Source organism: Heliangelus exortis, chromosome 26, assembly GCF_036169615.1.
Source record: "Heliangelus exortis chromosome 26, bHelExo1.hap1, whole genome shotgun sequence".
Classification (NCBI taxonomy): domain Eukaryota; kingdom Metazoa; phylum Chordata; class Aves; order Apodiformes; family Trochilidae; genus Heliangelus; species Heliangelus exortis.
Window position 1 is genome coordinate 1,068,738 of NC_092447.1, and position 18,327 is coordinate 1,087,064.

The window sequence follows — 18,327 nt, forward strand, 5'->3', positions numbered from 1 at the left end:
TAGAAATCAGGCCCGTTCCCATGCAAGAGGGCAGGGAGGGATCCTGTTTTCCAGGCAGTGATCTTGTTTTCCAGGCAGTGATCCCCCTGGGGTGAGTAACCGCAGAGAAAGGACACAGCCAGCACTCAGCACCTGTGGGAACCACTGCTGCTTTGTGTGCACCCAGGGGAGCCACGGTAAGCCTGAACAGACACCCACAGCAACCCGAAACCAGATCTAGTTTCTCTAGTAAACATAAAGTTTATTTCATTCAAGGCAAAGCTAACTAAACCTCTACAGTGCAAAAATGTGCTGTCAGTCATCACACAGAATGTCACCCACACCCTGTGCTTGTTCGCAGGTATCTCCTACATATATTTACAGATGCTTACACACATACGTGTCTGTTGCAGCACACACCTGCATCAGGGCCTTCTCCCTGCACGCCCCAGGAACCCCCCGAAGCCCCTGTGACCGTCGGGGACCCCGCAGGAGCTGGCATAGGGTCCCCAACCATCCCGCTCCCCCCGCGCTGCGTGCGGCTCCCGGACACGGATGTATGGAGTCACACCTCAGAACTGGTCATGGTGACTCTTCCCAGTAAGCCAGAGGAGTAATCCATGCATAGTAGAGCATTGCATATCCTGTGGTAAGTGGAACTGGGTCCAGATACCATCTAAAAAAGGCCAACTGCTTAGGATAGCTAAAAATAGTTCTTTAAAAAATATCCCTTCCTCCCCTCACTGTCCTCTCCCATGGGAGATCTCCTCCAAGGATGGGCTGGGTGGGGGGTCTTGGGTCAATTGGGAGGTTTCACACCTCCCTGCCCAGACTTTCATGTATGACAATGGGATGTTAACAATACTTTGCATTTCCAGAGTGCTTTTCACCCCAGGAGCACTTCAAAAATCGGGTGCAGGCAGCCTCACACCTCCTGTGAGATTTGCTGCCCCCATGAGAGGGGATTGGGATCCTGGGGACCTGACTCCCACTTGCACATCTCACCAGCATCCACAGAAACCTGCCAGGGATGGGTGCCTATGCCTGTCTCCTGTCCCAAACACCCGACCCCGCTCCAGCGGGTGCCCCCAAACCCCAGGGGAAGCTCCAAGGTGCTCCTGTACTACCAGCCCCACAAACAGGCAGGTGGGATCTGACCTCTCCCACATCAGTCTCCAAGAAAGGTAGCACCAAACCTTTCCTTCTCTGCCTTCCCACCAAATCCCCACCTACATTCAGCTCCGTCAGGGTGCAAGCCCCCCCGCAGCCAGGGACATCACTGCTCAGCTTTGATTCCCAATTTCCAGTGGGGATGGGGGAGCTGCACATCCTGCAGCTTCCCTGGCAGAGTCCCCAGAAATGAAGGAGAAAGAGGGAACAAATCACATTGTGAAGGACACAGCCAATCTTAGTTGTAGCTCATTCCCCTCACATCCCACATCATGGTGCAGCCCTTGGGAAGGGGCTGGGTTCCCCCCTGCTGCAAAGACCCTGTGGCTTTCTGTGGCACCCCTCATCCAAGGACCTGAAAGTGCTTCACAAACATTAGCCAAGGAAGCCTCACAACAACCCCTGTGAGGTAGAGCAGTATTATTACCCCCATTTTACAGATGGGGAAACTGAGGCATGGAGAGGCAGAGCGACTTGCCCAAGGTCACCCAGCGGGACAGTGGCAGGCCTGGGACTAGCTGGGACAGCCCCAGCCCAGCTCCCCTCCCAAGGGCTTGGCCGTGCTCCCCCCTCCCTGCTTTGTGGATGGGGTGCCACATTTTGCTGTGGGTGAAGGGAGAGGTGCTCAGCTGTTCTCCCACGGGAGCCCAATATAAAACCATCCGTGTAACGAGTTCAGCCTTGGCGAGCCAGCCCTGAAAGCATTGCTGCTCTGAGTGCTGAGCTGGGAAAAGAGGAGAGGGCAAGCAAGAGCAGCAGCACAAACCCAGGGAGTGCCTCCCCAAAAGGCTAAGGGGCAGGGGCAAAGCGAGTGTGAAATGTGGAGCTCCACGCTGCCGTGTCCCACCACGGCCAGCACGTGCTCCTGGCCACTGGAGCCCCCAGCCCTGCCACGGGAGGAGCTGTGGCTCCTCGGGGCCAGCCTGCCCCATGGGAGCACAGCACCCAGCTCTGCTGGGATGAGATGACAGCCCTAGCAGCAACGGGCTGTTCACTGGTTTAGTTCTCAAGTGTGCTTAGCAGGAGAGCTGAAGCCAAGCCCCTCAAAGCAGCAGCCCTGCCTCTCTCCTTCCTCCTGCCCCGGACCCCTGAGGAAGCAGGGAAGACAGGAGCTTCTACATCTGCATTCCTGCTCTGCTCCAGGAACCTTCTGCCCCGAGCAGGCAGCTCCTGCCTGCTCCAACTCAGCGTCACCACAGGCAGACAAGATACCATCTGCCCCCCAAGGATGCCAGGACCCCCGGCTGCCCCTCAACCCCAGAGCTCCCCAGCTTCCCTGCCTGCCCGGCACCCTCTTGCCTTTGCTCAGAGTGGAGCAGGTGGCTCTCCTTGTCCTGGCAGCATCCCAGTCCGAATGCACAAGCAGCTCCCAGTCCTCATGGCAGCCGAAGTCCTTTCCGAGAAGCAGTGCAGGTTGCAGGCACGTGTGTAATATAGAAACATGTCTCAAGCGTTGGCAGTTTGGAAAGAAAACAAAAGGGGAAGACTCGTCCCCTGCCCACCCTCCCGCTCGGGTGGGCTGGGGCTCTGGGGATGCTGTTTCATGCCTTCGACGGTGCTTTTTCTTCTGCCTTGGAGCCGGCCAAGCCGTTCTCGGTGTTGTCGTTGCCTGAGGAGCTCACGAGACATTCCTTCCTGGGGGAGAACACAGGGCCAGCTGACAGCCCCCAGGCCCCCCCAGCCCCTCACACCACCACCCCAGCCCCGTGCAGCCCCGTCCCACAACAGCAGCACCGGCACTCACTTTCCATCCTGGATCTTCTTGATGATAAACAGGACTACCCTCTTGATGAGCATGAAGAGGATGAGGAGGCCGATGAGTCCCCCCACAACACCCACGATGATGAGTGTCACAGTGTTGTCTGTCTCCACCACTGCAGGAGAGAAGCTGCTGAGGGGCCCAGGAATGCAGAGAGACCCTCCACCAGCTGCTGGCCCCCAACCTCCATGAAGCCAGGACCCCCCCACACCATCACCACAACGAGCTGAGGTGGGAACAGCAGAGGTTTGCATCCCCGTGGTCCCAGTGCCACTCACGGGGCACCGGGGCTGTGAGCAGCACTTACTTTTGTGGACCACCGTGAGGATGATGGTGGCATTGTGCTGTGCGTTCCTCTCCTTGGGGTTCTTGACATGGCAGGTGTATTTCCCAGCATCACTGAACTCCACACTCCTCAGGACAATGGAGATGTTGTTGTCCTTCCCGGTCGTCGAGCCGACGAATTCGACCCGCGGGTTGCGCCCCACAAGGAAGGGCTCTGAAGTTTTGCTCTTTATTCTGCCATGGTAAATCTGCAGCAGCAAGGATGCAGGACGGGGGGGTCAGCTGGGCTCCCAACAACCCCAGGCAGGGGGAAGGCTGGGATTCCTCACCCAGCACCCTGCCCCATCTCTGCACACAGACACATGCTGGCAAAGGCCAGGGAGCCACCCACCATCTCTGTTGAGTTGAAAGTCCATGTGAACTGGAGGTCCTGAAAGCCTATGCAGGTGGTGAAGGTACAGGGCAGCAGAACGTCAGAGTTATTCAGAGCCATCACAGTGTTGGTCTTCCCCACTGACACCTCCAAGGCCAAGGCGATGGCAAAGATGTGCAAACCTGGCAGGGAGAGAGGGGAGGAGGGTGAGGACACAGCACAGTCCTTCCCAGAGCTCTGGCTGCAGATGTGTCCCCTCAAGGCAGAAGGAAATAGGGTGAGGAACGATTCCTGGGACCTGTGGCTGAAGCATCATCTCCCAGGGGGAAGCATGACTTTGTCATTGCCCCCCCTGGGTCCTGCTCCCAGCTCTACCAGGAGCCCATGGCATCCTCCTCCCTACAGTCTCAGCACATGGGCACCAGTTTGCAGAGCCCAGGAAGGGTTTGTTACCCCTCGTCCCCTTTGGCAGGGCAGGCTGCCATGCATGTCCTCAACCCCAGGACAGCTGGGCAGAGACAGGGGACCTGCTCCTGGAGGAAGGGCAGGCACTGTCTGGCAGCGTGGGTTCATTTTATCACCACGGACAAAGTATGCAAATAAAAACCCTGATTTGCATGTTATCCACAAGGCCTTCAGCCAAAGCCCAAAAGGAAGGTGGGGGGAAGCCCAGAGCAAAGCTGAGCTCTGTGTTCTCCAAAAGCAGGGAGCTGGAGCACTAATGAGCATGGCTCTCCTGGATCTCTGCCACCCTGCTGTCCCCCACCCAGCACGGGGCTCCCAGGGCAGCAGCCCCTCACACCGGCCTTGCAGAGCATCATCTCCCACTGGAGCTGACAGATGACCTTCAAACTGCAGAACACAGCTCTCCTGCTCCTCGCCTCCCTGTTAACAGGGAGAAATGCACCCAGGAGCAGGTACAGAGCCAGGGGGATGTGTGAAAGGTCCTGAGGTCCCATGCAGGAGATGGGAACTGCACCCCTGTGCACTGGGCTGGGCCAGCTGCATCCACACAAACCCTTTCCAGAGGACACAAGGATGCTTTGCTCCAGACCTGGGGAGCACCCTCACTCCCCATCCCACTGGGACCCTGTCCCACCTGTGTGGCACGGTACAGACAAGATGTGATACAACAAACAGCAAAGCACTATCCTCCCCCTTCACAGACCTCAGCCCCTAAAGGGATCCAGCCAGCCCTACAAAGCTTTCTCTGGGCAGTCTGACAACCAAAGCAAGGGGACACAGCTCCTGGCAGAGCTACAAGCTGCTCCTCAGCTCCACTGGCAGCTTAACTTGGGTACCCGGCTCTCAGCTTCAGATTTGCGTCTCTCTGCAGCCGCTTCTGCTGCTGATTTATTCTCCCACACATTCCTGTGCTAACAACTCCCCAGGCACGTCGCAGCCCAAGCCAAGCACGAGAGCCCTGCATCCTGGGCTTCGGGCCCTGCTGCAGTGCTGCATTGCAAGCACTGCAGGGAAGGAGTTACTTAACTTTACAAAGAAGCACTATTCATTTTGCCTGAGAGGCTCTGGCTAACCTCAGGGAAGGGTTCCCACCAGATGGAAGTCTCCTGCAGCTCTCAGGCTTAAAGGCCGACCCTGGGGATGCTACAGAGGGGACATCACAGCCAGGAGTGTCCCAGGGGAATCACGCTGCTACCTGGAGTATGACTTAGTAGAGGGATGCCTGGCTCTGCAGGTATGGCTGGGCAGGCCGGGTGCTGCAAGGGGACAGCTACTTACAGGAAAGACGATTCCTTGCAGCTTGTAACACTTTCACTCCTGTCTGCAGGACAGGAGCCTGATCTTGTTCCTGTCATGCTGTGGTTTCAGGAAGACAGGAGTGATACGTTACCACTAAATAAAGCACAGAGGAAAACACACTGGGAGGCTGGGATGTTACTGACTGAGCCTGCCACACCAGCTGCCACCGTTACTTTTCCACATGCCCAAAGCTGCTGCACTCTGTACCCCAATAGCCCCAACCTTCAGTGCACAGAGCAACTCCCCCCCCCCCCCCGGGGGGCTCCGGGCTACCCCCCCCACACCTCCAGGCACCCCAGGAGAGAGGGAATGGACTGGGAGCAGCAGCTGATCTTGCTGCTGCCACAGCCTTGGCTGCCTGCTCTCTGCAACCCCCCTGAGAAGGGGTTCTGGAGCCCCTGAACTATTTGCACCAGCTCTGGGTGTGCAACCTGTGACCCCAGCAACAGCAGCAATAGCCCTGCAGTCCAGGCCAGGGCCCAGAGCACACTTTTGCCCCACGGGCTGGTGGCAGCCCCCTGCTTTTTCTGCATCCCGTTAGTAATCTGGTCAGGGAACTACAGCTCTGATGGAGAGGGCACAGGGGATTCACCTGAAAAGCCAAGGGAAAGAACTGCACTGGGAAGGCTCAAAGCTTCCCATCTCCAGGCTCTGGACCACAGGCCCCCAAGTGCCCTGGTCACCAGCATCTCCAAGTCTTTCCTCCCATCCCACCACCAGCTCCATGCACAGAGCAGCTCGGCGCTTTCAGCCAGAGACCAGCACCCAAATCCTGCAGGGAGCCGGGCACTTACACGTCTTCTCTAGCCTCCGGCTCACTTAAAAGCAACTTAAGAACTATGCCCTCTAAAACGCCTCTCGGGGGAGTGTCCCGACAGCAAGTGCTGCAAAGGCAGCCATCAGTTTCGGGCTCTCTGTGCCCGTCCACACAAGAACGACCTACAGGCGCAAGAAGTGCAGCCGGTGGGCGAGGGCTGATGCAGGGGGCTTGAACCCAGCCCCAGGGGCTGCAGCCAGGAGGGGCCAGGTGCAGACTCCCTCCTCCACCCTGCAGCTGAGGGTCGCGGGCGTCCCTGGGCACAGGGCTGGGTGTCATGCTCCAAGCAGCAGTCCTGCGGGGGGGGGGAAGGGGATGTCGGTCCCCGCGCCGGGCAGAAGCGCATGCGAAAGGCTGTTTTACAAAACGAACTGTAAAAAGAAAACGACCTGTCGGCGGGCGTGCTGGCGGCTGGGCTGAAGCAGTGCATTGCTTCCCTACGGCTATTCCCCCGGCTGGCGTGAGCAGGCAGGTAGCAGCGGTCCCTGCTCGCGGAGCAGCAGAGCGGAGCAGAGCAAAGTGGGTGCAGCCGCAGTGCTCCCGGAAGAAAGCGCCGGCGATGTTAGCGGCTGGGGCGGGCAGGGCAGGGGCCGGAGCCGGGGACTTCAGAGTCCGCTCTCGGACTCGGCTGCGAAGTCACCTTGGACAAGTCACTTATCCTCAGTGCTTCGGCCGGACCCTCCGTCTGCGGAGCAGAGATAATTATTGCATTAGCAGCTGTGGACGGGGAAGTCACCAGAGCAGCAGCAGCAGCAGCCGCCGAGCCCCCGGCGGGGCGATGCAAAGCGGCTTCAGAGGGGCGGCTGAGCGGGGATCCCGCGCCCCGGGCAAGACGAGGGGGCGGCTGGAATCCGGCGGTGCCACCCCGCCGCGGGGTCCCCAGGGTGGAGGCAGAGCCGGTCCTCGGGGAGAAGCCGGTCCCCGGGGAGAAGCCGGCCCCCGCAGCCCCCCTTACCCAGGAGCGCTGTTAGCAGGCGCGGCACGGCGGCGGGCGAGCCGGGGGCCATGGCGGCGGAGCGGGTCGGTACGGTGCCGGTCCGGTCCGTGCTGGCCCGCAGCGGCGGGGCTCTGGCCGCCCCCGCCGAGGGCGAGCGGCGCCGGGAGGGGCCGCGCCGGGCGGGGCCGAGCTGAGCCCTCCCCCCGACCGCGCATCCTCCCGCGGGGAGCTCAGCACCACCTGCCCCGCCACGGACCCCCGCACGCCGGCTGCTGGCCTCGCACACCCCGGGCAGCCCCCCAGGATGCCCCTTTCTCTGCCCTCCCGGCACCGACGGCGCGGCCGCGGCTGATGACCGCAAGCGGGGCTGCGGGACGAAGTCCCTGCGGGGGACGCCTCCGGGCCAGCTTTTCAAGTGACAAAGTGCCACTGAGGCTGGGGGCATCCCCCGCTGCTGCCGGCAGGATAACAGAAGGGGCCGAGGCTGAGGTGACCCCCGGGTGACGCCACCAGACTGCCTGCCCTCTGTCCCCCTGTAGCTACCAGCACCCCTCTAACTCCTGGGCAACTCTGCAGCCACAGATGGGGACACAGACAGGCAAGGCTGCAGGGAGAGCCCACCCAGCACTAAAGGGAATGAACACATAAAAAACCTTATTTTTCTCACCGCGAGCTTATTCCGGGATAATTGGCTGCACAAAAGTTCATGTCTCCACAACCTTTTCCACACGGTGCCATCCATTAGAGCTGACCTTCAGCAGACCACATCCCAACCAGCGGTGGCAGGGGTCCTGCTAATGGAAGCCTCTAATGACACAATGTGCAAAGATAGAGCCTTACCTTGGCACCCAGGTCCATCAGGCAGCCAGACCCCTGTGCTGAGCAGCAATTTGCGGGAGGTGACGCACCCCAAGAACAGGCATGGCGGGAAGGGGGAGGAGGTGCTCCCATCCTCACCCTGTGGGAACAGCACTGACCATCTCCCCACGCTGGCAGTGTCCAGGCAAAGCTCACCTTGCAGGCTGTGTGAGACTGTGCTGCCCTTGTTGGGTACAACATGGCTTCCCCAAACAGGACTGCTTCTTTTGGGGGGTAGCTTACCCATAGATGCTGCCTGGAGCCTCACCAGCATGTCTGGGGTGCCATGGCCTGAGAGCTCCAGGACACATCGAGAGACTTCTCAGCCCCACTCCAGCCCCCTTTTTCGGCTTGCTCTCCTTCCCACCTGGCCAGGAGGCTTGGCAGGGGACAGGGGCATCCCAGGGGACCTTGAGAGAGTGCCAGCAGGGCCTGGGGGTTGAGGAGTTAGGGCTGCAGAGCTGGCAAGAGAGACAGGAAAAGTACAGGCAGAGGAGACTGGGCAGTGCTGGCAGCCGGTGCTGCAGGAGTGTCGTGGAGAGTTCTGCTGATGCAGCAGAAGGTGCCTCAGCAGGAGTCTGTGATGGATACAGAGGTGATGGATACAGAGAGGTGATGGATACAGAGAGGTGATGGATACAGAGAGGTGATGGATACAGCTAGGTGATGGATAGAGAGAAGTGATGGATACAGTGAGGTGATAGATGCAGTGAGGTGAGCAGAGCTGCAGGCACTGATAAACAGGCAATCAGTGTGCTGAGGCAAGAGGAGGAGTGTTGTGTCTGCTGGAGCCCTGCTAATGGTCCAGGGAGTGGCACGCCTCTGAGGAGCAGCTCAGCAGGGAGGTTGGAAGGGGTCGAGGGATGCCCATCATCCCTGCAAGGTGCCATGATGGCTGCTAGGGTCATGGTGGTCACAGGGAGGTGGGGGAAAATGAGGCTGGCCTCTTCACCATCCAGTGAGCAGGACCACAGAGACCTCCATCACTGGGAACCTGAAAGAGTAACACACATACCTTGGTGCAGGGAGAGTCCATTATGTGTGGAGGATTCCTTCCTGGGACGTTCAGGTCTCTGCCAAGTTTGCTGCCAGAAAGGTGGGTGAAGTTGGGGTGTGTTTTGGCCAAACTGCCTTTGGGATTCCCCCCCTAAATCCTTTTGGAGGCAGGGAGGTGGGGAGCAGCAGCACTGCCCACCTGGGAGACTTGGCCAGCCATGGCCTCTTGGCCACACGGCCCCGGGGCTCGGAGCAGCACGCTGGCTGTCACCAGAGCCTGATGGAGCTGTCACACTTGGCAGCTCTGGACGGTCTCCTCGGCTGATTGATCCCATGAGACATCCGCCACAGGCTTGGGAAGGGCAGCAGCCCAAGAGCAGCTTCTCCTGCAGCCCGTGTGGAAGGGAAGGACACACACGACAGCTGGCCCTGGGATTTTGGCATGATGCTGAGGTGTCCAGCATGGGGCCCGGGGATACTGCGGCTCAGCGGAAACTTGTTTTGCTGAGTCCAGCACGAGGATACCGGGTCTGGTTTCAGGGAAGGCGAGCACCCTCTGCTCAGACACTGTCACCTCCCCAGGGAGACAGGAAGAAGGGCTCAGGGGTCCTGCCAGCTGGCCACAGACTGCCAGCGTGGGGGGAACGGTGGCTGTCAGCCCCCCTGTGTCCCTCTCACTCCCTCTCATCTTGCACAAATGGAGCTGGGAGGGTTAAAGTGCCAGGCTGCTTCCTGAAGAAGGCTCCTGCTTCCCTCCACGTGGGTACAGAGCAAGATAGGGCTGAGCAGAGCAGTTGGGCTGCAGCCTCCCAGCTCAATGCAGCAGGCGCTGCACTGGCCCTGGCTGCCTTGGAGCATCCTGCCAGGGAAAGTGCTGGCCCCAGTCCTGGCAGCAACTTGAAGACAGTCCCAGCCCTTTCCCAAACCTCCCAGAGCCAGAGGGATGCTGAGCTCCAAGAACAGGAGCAGGCAGAGCCCTCCTGCCAATGGAGGAGGTGACAACGCTGGAACAGATCTTCCCATCAGCACCTTATATTTACTGCAAGGTCCTCTGGCTGTGACCTTTACAAGACAAGGTGGCCCAGCAGCCCGGGAGCTGGCAGAAGGCACTCCCAGTGATCAGCCACTCTGCAGGACCATCCTGGCTGGGCCAGGCACTCCGGCCAGGAGCTGAGCGAGGGGTCCCGGGCACACAGACTGCGGGTGAGTGCTTGGCTGCCTTTATCACTCTCAGCTCTCCCTTGCCTGCAGCTCTCCTTGGAGCAACGCTTTCCCTTCTCCCTGCCTCCTCCTCCTCTCTGCTCAGAGCTGTCCTGCCCGCTGCCCCCTTGGGTCCCACCGGCAGAGGAGGCAGCCCCCCTGGGACAAGCAGATTCCTTGCCTTTCTCATGGGCCCTTCCATACAAGCAGGGAAAGAGAAGCAGTGTCTCCAGGCAGCCACTGCAGAGGCATCTGAAAAAAAAACGCTGAGGCAACTCTCCTGTGTCCCAGGAGAAAGTTTCATCCTGACAGCCGGGGGCTCCCCTGCCCGACCCTCCCCAGCCCTGCTCCAGCTCCCCAGTGCTGCCCTTCACATCCCTTGGCTCCCCGCACCTCATTGCCCCAACCCATCCTTTTCTCCTGTCCCCCCCTCATCACTCCCCAGCCCCGTGAGCAGGACAGCCAGGCTGAAGGATCATGAGGACAGCAGCCCCAGCCCCCCCCACCAAGACACCCCAGGAGCCCCTGTGTCTGCACAACAGAGGGGTCCCAGCACGGGGGAAGTCCCTTCCATCTCCTGAGCTGCTCTCTTGCTCTGCAACACCAGAGTCAGAGCTCTGGATCTGTGAAGCCCCAGTGCTGGGGGGCTGCAGTCCATGCCCTTGGTTCCCTTGCTGTGTCACAAACTCACCCTCGCCGCATCTCCATGGTCCCACAGTGCTGCCCTTCCTCACCAGCCTCCTGCCAGCAGCTGTCCCAGAGGTGTCCCCAAACTGCCAGCCTGTGGGTCCCCCATGACCTCTGCCTGCACTCACCCCTCTGTCAGGCTGCCTCCCCCCCAGGCTGGGTGCAACAGCAGCATCCCTGCGGGGAGGTCTCCGCAGACACGGGGCAAGGTGTGATGGGCACAGCACCTGGGACAGCCAGGCAGAACTTGGGAGGGCTGAGACTGGGGGTGCTGCCCCCTCCTCAGCTGGGCAGGCTGGCAGTGGGTGCGGGGGGCAGCCCTTGTGTGCAGCCATGGGATGTGCAGGAGTTTCCTGTGTGAAGGGCAGCCAGGAGAGGCAGGAGGGAGAGCGGCTGCCAGAGCTCCTTTGTGTCTCTCGGTGGGTCGGTCGATGGCTGTGCCTCTGAGCTCTTGCTAAGTGGGAGAGGAGCCCAGTTCTGGGTGTCAATCACTTGGAGCATGCCCTGGGCTCCACTGCAGCTGCCCACCCCAGCTCCATGTAGAGCAGAACCGGTGCCCCAGTGGGACCAAGCTCCGGGCACACACAGGAGGAGCCTTCCAAACCCCCTGGGCAAACCTCATAGGCAGAGCAGGGACAAGGGACCCTGTTTTGCCCCTCCATCAGGCAGCTGCACAAAAGCATCGACCACAAAGTTTGCATTTGGTCGTTCTTTTGTTCGTTTGACTGTACAAAGAGCAATAAAAACATCCTCCACTCGGCAGCGTTTGGCAGGAGAAGCCCAACCAGAAGGCGCAACCCCAAAACCGTAGTTACGAGCAATACCGGCGCCTCCTGTGTACACCTGTGTGTAGATATATATATATATATATATTTGTAGAGAACCTCTCTGCTGTGTACAGCTATGTACATACAGATGCATTGGCAAGTTGCAATCCAAGGATAGTGCACAAAAGAAACGAAAGGCAGATGCGAGACTGGGTCATGTGCGACTGTCAGGGGCCTTTGGCTGCAAAGTTGCCAGCTCAGTCCCGCTTCCAGCAGTCCCACCACTGGCACTGCATGGGGAAAGCCCTTCAGCGTGGGCAGGGGGGGCAGCCCCACGGTGAGACACGGAGCATTCCAGCTGAGGAGGGGATGGGGAGCAGCATGGAGCCCAGCGAGGTGCAGAGGGATGGGGAGGGCAGGCGGGGCCGGGCAGAGAGCGATGGGGGCAGAGCAGGGACCCCAGGGCTGTCCCTTTGTTCCCTGGCTCCTGCCTGCCCAGGGCACTGCTGACTGCAGGCAGGGCAGCTCTGGGGGCTGCCACAAGCAGGCATGGGGCCGTGGTGGTGCAGGCTGGCAGTGCTTTGCCCTGGCAGTTACGGGTTGTGCAGTACTCTGCAGGGAGGCTGGAGGTGGCAGTTTCAGCATCATAAGGTTGCTCAGGGGTCCCAGAGCCTCTGGGCTCACCATTATGCCCAGTCCTTCCCAGCAAGTGCCCAAAAAACTCCTTTCCCTCTCAGCAGCTCTCCATCCCTAGCAGCTGCACCCTGCTGCTCCCCATCACCTCGGTTTGGCACGTCAGCAGAATATTTTCCCTTGGTATTACTCTCCCCAAGAAGGAAACAAAAAAAAGTCAGCCCGACACCTTTGGCTGAGATGCTCAGGCCCAAAAATAGCCCGAGAGGCAGAAGGGTACATCCATTACACACCAGGAGCAATTAGCAGCTCCAAAACCCAGAGTGGGCTGATGCTGGTTACCCAGCCACCCACTGCTGGGCAGGCTGGGGCACTCCTTGAGGGGGAGCATGAACCCCTTCTCATGGCACCCTCAGCACTGGCACACAGGGCTCACAGGGAGGGGACAGGCAGCTCTCAAGGGTCCCTTGGGGATGGGTACACCAGTGCCCATGCCCCAGGAGTGTCTCGGGGGTGGGATGTGAACCCCAGGGCAGATGCTGCTGGCCTCTGCTCTCTTCTAGAGGCAAGGGTCTGCCTGGCTCCCTCTGCCATTCCTGGCACCCCCCTGGCTCCAGCCCTCCATCTGTGGGGTTTTCCCACCACATCACCTCCCCAGGCCCCAACACAGTGCTCGGGCACTGCAACCATGCCCAGCCAATCCCTGCTCAGCCCCAGGGGCAGCCCCCTGGCACCCTAGCCCCCTCCCCAGCCCAGCCTGCTGTGGCCAGGCTCCAGGGACCATCTCTCTGTGCCCTGCTCCAGGCCGGGTGTGTTTTTGGATGGAAGGAGGGATGCTCTGGGGAGACAGGAATCCTCGCTCTGGGAAGCACATCAAGGGGGGGTCACACTGTACAGGGGTGAGGAGGGAGGGGCGGGCAGGGGGGTGTTACTTGGTGCCCTCATCTGGGTTGCCTTCCCCGTCTGTCTTCCCTTCCTCCTCCGTCTTCTGGTCGTCCGTGTTCAGCCTCTGCTGCTTTTTCCGGCGCACACATTTCACCACCATCAGCACCAGGATCACCACGGCCAGGAAGCCGCCCACAGAGGCACCCACGATGACAGCCACTGTCGAGTCGTGCTTTGGGGGCTCTGGGAAGATGAGGCACAGGCTCAGGGGACGCAGCCCCTGGAGCAACATGGGACAGGCAGGGCTCACCCCTACCACCAAGGAGCAAACCCTGCATGTGCAACACGGGGTGAGGGCATGAGGGAGAGCAGAGAGACAGCCTGGCACCCATGGGTGCCTGACAGCAGAGGGGATCACTCTACCACTTACCTTGGGTGAGTACCTTCAGGCTGATGCTGGCGTGGCCCCGCTGCCTGTCCGGGGGGTTCAGGACGTAGCAATTGTAGGTGCCCTCATCCTCCAGCTGCACGTTTTTGAGGGTGAAGGACACGTCATACTTGGTGGGATTCCCAGTGAACTCCACCCGGTTCCCAAAGCGGTCCAGCTGCTTGTTCATGATCTTCGTCCGGAACTGCAGGAACTGGGCAGCCCGCGTGGGAGAGGAGATGAGGAAATGTTTGGCACCCCATGCACTCACCTTGCCTGGCCAGGGACCCCCTCCCCTTCCCGGGCTGCCCCGGCTCCACACCCCTGCTGCACCTTGAGCTGCTCCATCCCCAGTTATCTCCTCTGCCTGTCCTGCCACGCACACGGAAACCCCAAGGAACACACACAACTACTTCAAGTTGGTCCCGGGACCTCCCAGCAGATCCCTACCCGTGACAAGACTCACCAACTCCTCAGAGCAGTTTCTGCACTCCTGGTATGTCCAGTTGAGGGAGAACTGCTTGTTCTCCACCTTGTAGCAGGAGTTGAAGGTGCAGGAGAGCTTCACAGAGGAGCCGTTCAAGGCATTGATGGTGGCAGGAGCCATGACCTCCATGCCCAAGCCCGTGGGTGCTGCCACAGAGACAGAGAGACAGAGGAGTTAGGAAAGGGGCCCAAGCTGAGCCAGGCTCCCCATCCCACCCTGCTCAGCAGCTGCCTGCACAGAGCTCACCCTGGGGCTGTCTTTCAGGCACATCCACCCACAGACCATGCTTGTGGCCAGCCAAGACCAGGGTTTCCCTGCACAGAAGTGACAAAGGACACGGGGAAGGAGGGGGTGGGGGGTGGAGGAAGGGGAGCAGCCCCAGCCCTGGCACCATCCCTTGGCCCTGCTCTGCTGATAAGGGCTGATAACCCTCTGACCATGCCTGGCCTGGTTTTGCCTGGTGCCAAATTCTGCTGACTCCAGGCAAGCCCTGCACCCTGCCACTTAAACCAGGTTTTCCTGCTGCAGAATCGATCCCGCTGTGTGAAGGGCTGAATGCAGCATCAGCGTGCAGGGCTCAGCGCCACAGCCGCGGAGAAATTTATGGCTGCGCTCATCAGATTTCCTTCCCAGCAGGACGCACTACGGCTGCGAGGGCTGGGATCTGCCAGGGACAGCCCCCGGGGGCTGCAGCGGGAATGCGGATGCTCCCCCCCTCCCGGCGGTGGCTCACGCAAGGATTCTCCAAGCTGGGAATGACAGGGTCAAGATCTCAGCCAGTGCCGGGGAGGACAAGCCCGGTCCCTGCACCCTGGCCATGGCTGAGGCGGAGAAACGGGGAAATCACCTGCCCCCAGCAGCCCCAAAAAACCCAGCGCCTGCATCCAGCACCTCCTCCCAGCCTGCAAAGGGGAGGGTGCCCACGCCGAGATGGGCTCCTGTGCAGCCACCTAGCTGCAAACTGCAGGGATGAGCCCCGAGAAGCAGAGGGATGGAGAGCCCTGGAAAGACTGCTGGGAGAAGGCTCTGCACCCGGCAAGGAAAGTGACACTGGCAGCAGGTGCTTCTCCCATCACCTCACCTCTCCCCTTGGGCTGCTGCTCTTTGCTCTCAAATCTTCTTCCTGAGGTGCTCCTGACTCCAGCCCTGTGGCCAAGCTGGATGCATGGTCAAGGCTGCTCCGCTGGCTAAGCCGCTCCGCCTGCAAGCAGGGCAGGAAAGGGGCCAGGCTCTGCAGCCAGGGAAAAGAGGCTTTTCCAGGTTGCAGGTACAGCTCCCTCAAGGCACAAGCCTTGCTGTCAGGTGTGAACCCTGAGGCCAGCTCTCTGGGGGCAGAGGAGTGCCCCCCAGGGACAATCAAGCCCTTGGAGAAGGCTCCCTGCTCGTGCTGGCTGGGGGGCCCAAATAAGCACCCTTGGGCCCCAGTGCAGGGTGGGGTCCCCACGGGGTGCTGGAGGCATAAAGATGGGGAGAGCTGGTGCATGGGGACAAATGGCAGCACCCAAAGGAAGGAAGAAGCATCTGGGCCTGAGCTGATGGCACCCCAGGGCTCTGCAGAGGGCTGAGATGCCACCATGACCTCTCCCGGGCTCTGCAGTGATGGGACAGCTCTGCTCAGGACCGTACCACAGCCAGAGGGTCCTCACAGGCAGCTGGCATGCTATAGGCAGCAGCTATGGACATGGGTCCAAACTCAGCACCAAGGGACAACAGAGGTGGGGAAAGAAACCCCGAAAAACTCTGGGACCAACAGCCCAGGCTGCAGCCCGAGGTGCTGCGCAGGCTCCCCAGCATTCTGTCACACTACACCCTGCACCCTGAGCTTGGGGGTAAAACGACACGCAGCTTCTAAAGGGCTTTTTACCTTCCATTTCCTGGCCTCTCTCCTAAAGCAAAGGCAGCCCACCAGGAGCTCCGGGACAGTGTAAACAGCACTTCAAAAAAGTGATGCATTCCCCTTTCCAATCAATATAGACCCAAACCTGCTGACACACGCCGCTGGCTCTGGGGCAGGGCAGAAATGCAGAGAGCACAGAGTTCCCCCCACCCCCTGCACCACCTGCAGCCCAGCGCCTGCCACCCCAGAAGCCATCCAGAAGCCAAAGGACAGTCACAAGCCACCTGCAGCCCACCAGCCACCACACAGCCAGAGCTGTCCCTGCACCCCACTGCAGCCCCCACCTCTGCTTGGCATGCAAACAGCCTCGTGCTTCAACAAAACCTCCAGCAAGCAGGATGCAAGGTGCTATTTTTTTTTTTTTTTTTAAGAGAAGAGGCAGCTGCAACATACCCCCCACCCTGCCCAAAAGCAGGTCACCCTGGCTGGCGTGCATTTCAGACCACCTCCGCCCCATCCCTGCGGCACAGCATCGCTTGCTGCTTCCCTGGGAACAGGAGGGGGGATTCTCCGGGCTGACATATAGGGAAGGGGCTCCTGGCCAGGAAGGGGGTTTCCCCCCAGCCTGGATGCTCTCCCCTGGCAGCATGCAAGGGGTCAAGTCGACACTTACCCAGTGAGAGGAGCAAGCTGAGGCCAGTGAGGAACAAGGTGGGCTGCGGGAGCCAGGCTTCCAGGCTCATTTTGAAGGACTTTTGTGTAATGGAGAGGACGTGGTGTTGGTGTGGATTTTGGTGGTGGTGGTTTGCTTTTTTCGAACGCCCGGGTTATTTGCAGGTGACATATAACATTAGAGCTGCTTTATTTCTACAGCCGAATATGGCTGGCTGGAGCCGAGCTGCTGGAGGAAGCCTCAATGCTATGGTTGGTGGATTCCAGCAGAGGAAGTGGGAGGGCAGAAAAATTTTCTCCTGAACAGAAAGCCGAAAGCTCCCGGCGCTCCTGCTCGCAGGGCTGCTGCTGGGCTGTGTCCCAGAGCATCTCCTGCAGCCCCCCGAGCCCAGCAGCAGGTTCCTGCCAGGATTCCCTCCTGCCCTGCAAAACCTGCCCTTGGAGCAAGCAGTGCCCATGGATCCTCTTCCCTCGGAGTCCAGGAGCTCAGGGATTTGGCCAGCACCCCACAGCACAAGCCTGAGCCTGGGGGCTCCCAGGGACCCCTGCAGCCCCTGCTTGTGGTGGGACCATGCAGATGTGTCACCTCTGCAATGCTGGAGGATGGCAACCAGCTCTGCTCACACCATTCACAAGAGCACTCCCTGCTCTCAAGAGCCCAGCTGGGCCCAGGAACATCAGAAGAGAGAGAGGAGGGAAGAGCAGAGGGGTCCCCCAGGGAGGCAGCCTGCACAGCCAGCATGCCAGGGGGAGGTTTGGCCACCTGGATGCATCCAACCCTCGAGATGAGGAGGCTCTGCTCAGCAATACAAGGGCTGGAGGTCATTGGCCCCCTTTGCACCATCTGCCAAGGAATCTTCTGGACTATGGACTCCAAGCCTGGATTAAGGCTGCCCGGATGAGTGCAGGAAGTAACCTCATGGAGACCAGAAAGCCAGTGACAGCAGCTGCTCAGCCACCTGGTTCTCATACCCGGGGTGGTGGGCTTTGCTGCAGTAGTGAGGAGAAAGGTGAGGGATGTCCTGGAGCCAGAGGGCATCCCAGTTCATGTGCACCAGAGCCCTGGGGAGGAAGGGATGGGGCAAGGGGGAGGCAAGAGGGATGCAGATGTCCTGACCAGCTTCAGGAGGGGAGATGGGGGAAGCTAGGAAAGAAGGCATCAGAGAAGTGCTGAGGTGAACACAGGAAACCCATGCAGCCAACCCTCCCCGTGCACACAGCCATTTCCCAACCACACAGGACACACAGAGTTCACTCTGCTCTGCTGCAACGGGTCCCACGACCCAGCAGAAGCAGGGGAGTCAAATGCACCCCCCCAGACTCCCTCAAACCCAGCTCTGGGTCCTGGTTCCTCCTGCAACCCCTCTGCTTGGCTTCAGCCAGGAAAAGAGAGGAGGGTGTCAACGTGAAACCAAGGCGTGCAGCGGGCCGGAGCTTGCGCTCGGCAGCAGCGCTGTGGGAGGTGGGCACCGGCCCCCCTCTCCCCCGGCACCTGGAGGTGTCAAACATCTATATATAGAGCAAGAACTGGGCTCACAGCACCGGGGAAAGGGCTCGGGGGGGGGTTGCTGGGCTCCCCCCAACCAGGGCAGCGATCCCCAGGTGCCGGAGCGAGCAGAGGTGCTGCTGCTCCCACGGAAGACACGAGTGGGCACGGACCCTTCCAGCCACCGCAGAGCCAGGGCAGAGGGGGAGCTCAGCACAGCCCCGGGAGGGTCGTTCCCACTGCAAAGGGACACACACACACACACCCCTCCCCTTGGTAGCCTATTTGGCTCCCTAGAGCCAGTGGGG

The 18,327-nt window shown here is 60.2% G+C and overlaps 2 protein-coding genes across 8 annotated transcripts; both read right to left on the reverse strand.

The window, feature by feature from the left end:
* Positions 1-217: 217 nt before the first annotated feature.
* On the reverse strand, positions 218-7,544 carry SCN4B (sodium voltage-gated channel beta subunit 4). 5 transcript variants are annotated; one of them, XM_071769133.1, is made up of 6 exons: positions 7,103-7,229; positions 6,537-6,832; positions 3,585-3,748; positions 3,216-3,441; positions 2,894-3,023; positions 218-2,784 (listed from the first exon to the last, which is right to left on the reverse strand). In XM_071769133.1, exons 3-6 carry the CDS (start codon positions 3,684-3,686, stop codon positions 2,691-2,693), a joined length of 552 nt encoding a protein of 183 aa, XP_071625234.1. In that variant the 5' UTR covers positions 3,687-3,748; positions 6,537-6,832; positions 7,103-7,229; the 3' UTR covers positions 218-2,690. The 5 variants fall into 5 exon arrangements, with proteins under 5 accessions (XP_071625234.1, XP_071625235.1, XP_071625231.1 ...); XM_071769134.1 differs by lacking the exons at positions 6,537-6,832; positions 7,103-7,229 and adding exons at positions 5,310-5,423; positions 6,125-6,517; XM_071769130.1 differs by lacking the exon at positions 6,537-6,832 and having other exon boundaries at positions 7,103-7,544.
* Positions 7,545-11,519: 3,975 nt separating this feature from the next.
* On the reverse strand, positions 11,520-18,287 carry SCN2B (sodium voltage-gated channel beta subunit 2). Of its 3 annotated transcripts, XM_071769278.1 has the most exons (6): positions 16,535-18,287; positions 15,106-15,255; positions 14,271-14,338; positions 14,004-14,170; positions 13,541-13,751; positions 11,520-13,353 (listed from the first exon to the last, which is right to left on the reverse strand). In XM_071769278.1, exons 4-6 carry the CDS (start codon positions 14,151-14,153, stop codon positions 13,154-13,156), a joined length of 561 nt encoding a protein of 186 aa, XP_071625379.1. In that variant the 5' UTR covers positions 14,154-14,170; positions 14,271-14,338; positions 15,106-15,255; positions 16,535-18,287; the 3' UTR covers positions 11,520-13,153. The 3 variants fall into 3 exon arrangements, with proteins under 3 accessions (XP_071625379.1, XP_071625378.1, XP_071625377.1); XM_071769277.1 differs by lacking the exon at positions 14,271-14,338; XM_071769276.1 differs by lacking the exons at positions 14,271-14,338; positions 15,106-15,255.
* Positions 18,288-18,327: the final 40 nt, after the last annotated feature.